A 1,737-nucleotide genomic window follows, 5' to 3' on the forward strand; every position below is an offset into this window, starting at 1 on the left:
TCTCCTTCTTTTCAAGAAATAGTAATTATTATATCCATCAAAAATATTGTATCAATTGTTATCAATAAACAATTCTATACTAATTAAAATAACAATTAAGAATTATAAAAAAATGACAATGAAATTAATGAAAAACGGTAATTATTTCAATAATCCTTTAAACATTAAAAAAATAATTGATGTACGTTTAATTTCCTTTGTATTAGTAAGAAAACTTGTTACAATTTTAATGAAAATTCATAAATTAATCATTTAAGATTATCATACTTCAATTTAATTCAATTTAAACTACGTTTATATTAAATTATTTCAACAAAAAAATTGTCACACTTCTAAAGTTACATACTCAAAATTTATGAAAATATGGGTAATATTTAGAAATATTTCATTTGAAAATGAACGTGTTTACTATAAATTTATTTGCAATATTCATTTCATTTGAAATTATTAAATATTTCTATTGGAAAAGTTAGAAACTTTTACAAATATTATTTGAAATTTACATTTTATAAACATATTTTCACTCATACTGAAAACGATTCAACTGAAATTTATATTTAACTAAACAAAAAAAAACTTTGAAAAAGTTATAAAATTTAACATATTTGAACTTTATGAACAGATGTTTAATTATTAGAATAAAATATATAAATAAGTGTATAATGTTTTAAAAAATTTCAAATTTGAAACTAAAGTGAAAATATTTCAAATAATCAGAAATAATATAAGTAAACAGAGTTCTGCACGAGTGCATTGCCGTATCTTATCAGTAAATAGTTTTTCTGTGTTTTTTACTTATCCTCGTGTACCGGCTCATCGGCGGCCTGTGTGGGGCTGCAGCTTCTTCTTGGGGGTGGTGATGGAGATGAAGATGGAGATAGAGAGCTTGAACAGTTCGTCCTGCTGTTCCGAGCCCACGGGTGGCGTGTTGGAACAGGGCAAGCAAAAGCGGGACAGGCCGAAAAACAAAAACACCGAAAACAAAAAACCATCACACAAAAAGTACTCGAATCCAACGACGATGATACTTTTAAAACTCCAACGAAAATTACAAAAACTACATCTGCTCAGTCTTCGACTTCACAAACCACTAGAAATACCTACACTAATACCTTCGTGGTAAAAACTGCAACAAATATGACCAGGACCAAAAACGATTGGTCCAAAAACACCTGCAACCGTTCAGATGTTGTAATACTCACCAAATCAGGGTTTCTGATGAAATCAAAGACGTGCAAAATATCAGTAATCGCCTACCTCAGATATGCAGGGCAGAGACATTATAAGCAGCCATTGAGAAAGTGCTTTTCCTAAGTTACCAAACATCTGTATTCTGTGTTCTCATCAGAGTTGATCTCTAAATAAATGACGATGAAATAAACTCGCAATTAAACAATAACAAGATCAATCATCGTTACTGTAAACGAATAATATCATCACTGGTTGTACGACATCATACGAAAAACTTTTACAAGAAGGACTCCTCTATGGAAACAGTCACTTCCCAGCTGAGGAGAGTATTTCTTCACCTCCAGTGCCTGTGCCATGTGGACGATGCCAAAAGTACACATTCCAATGAGAAATGCTCCAATATAACTAAATGCAACAAGTACCAGGGACCTCATCCGACACACAGATGCTCTTCGCCATTGCCGCCGAGGTGTGCGGCATGCAATTCGGAGGACCACGTGGCTTGGTCCATGAAGTGTCCAAAGGGACCCACACGACTTATTCCTG

The 1,737-nt window shown here is 32.5% G+C and overlaps 1 protein-coding gene across 1 annotated transcript in view; it reads left to right on the top strand.

The window, feature by feature from the left end:
• The window catches only part of LOC108565525 (alpha-2C adrenergic receptor-like), a 52,382-nt gene extending 51,068 nt beyond the window's left edge, over positions 1-1,314 (top strand). The window contains exon 2 of the mRNA XM_017925039.1: positions 841-1,314. Within this exon, the coding sequence (XP_017780528.1) occupies positions 841-1,314 (474 nt within the window). The remainder of the gene's footprint in view (positions 1-840) is intronic.
• Positions 1,315-1,737: the final 423 nt, after the last annotated feature.

The sequence above is a fragment of the Nicrophorus vespilloides genome, unplaced genomic scaffold (assembly GCF_001412225.1).
Source record: "Nicrophorus vespilloides isolate i.1.1-1 unplaced genomic scaffold, Nicve_v1.0, whole genome shotgun sequence".
Taxonomy (NCBI): domain Eukaryota; kingdom Metazoa; phylum Arthropoda; class Insecta; order Coleoptera; family Silphidae; genus Nicrophorus; species Nicrophorus vespilloides.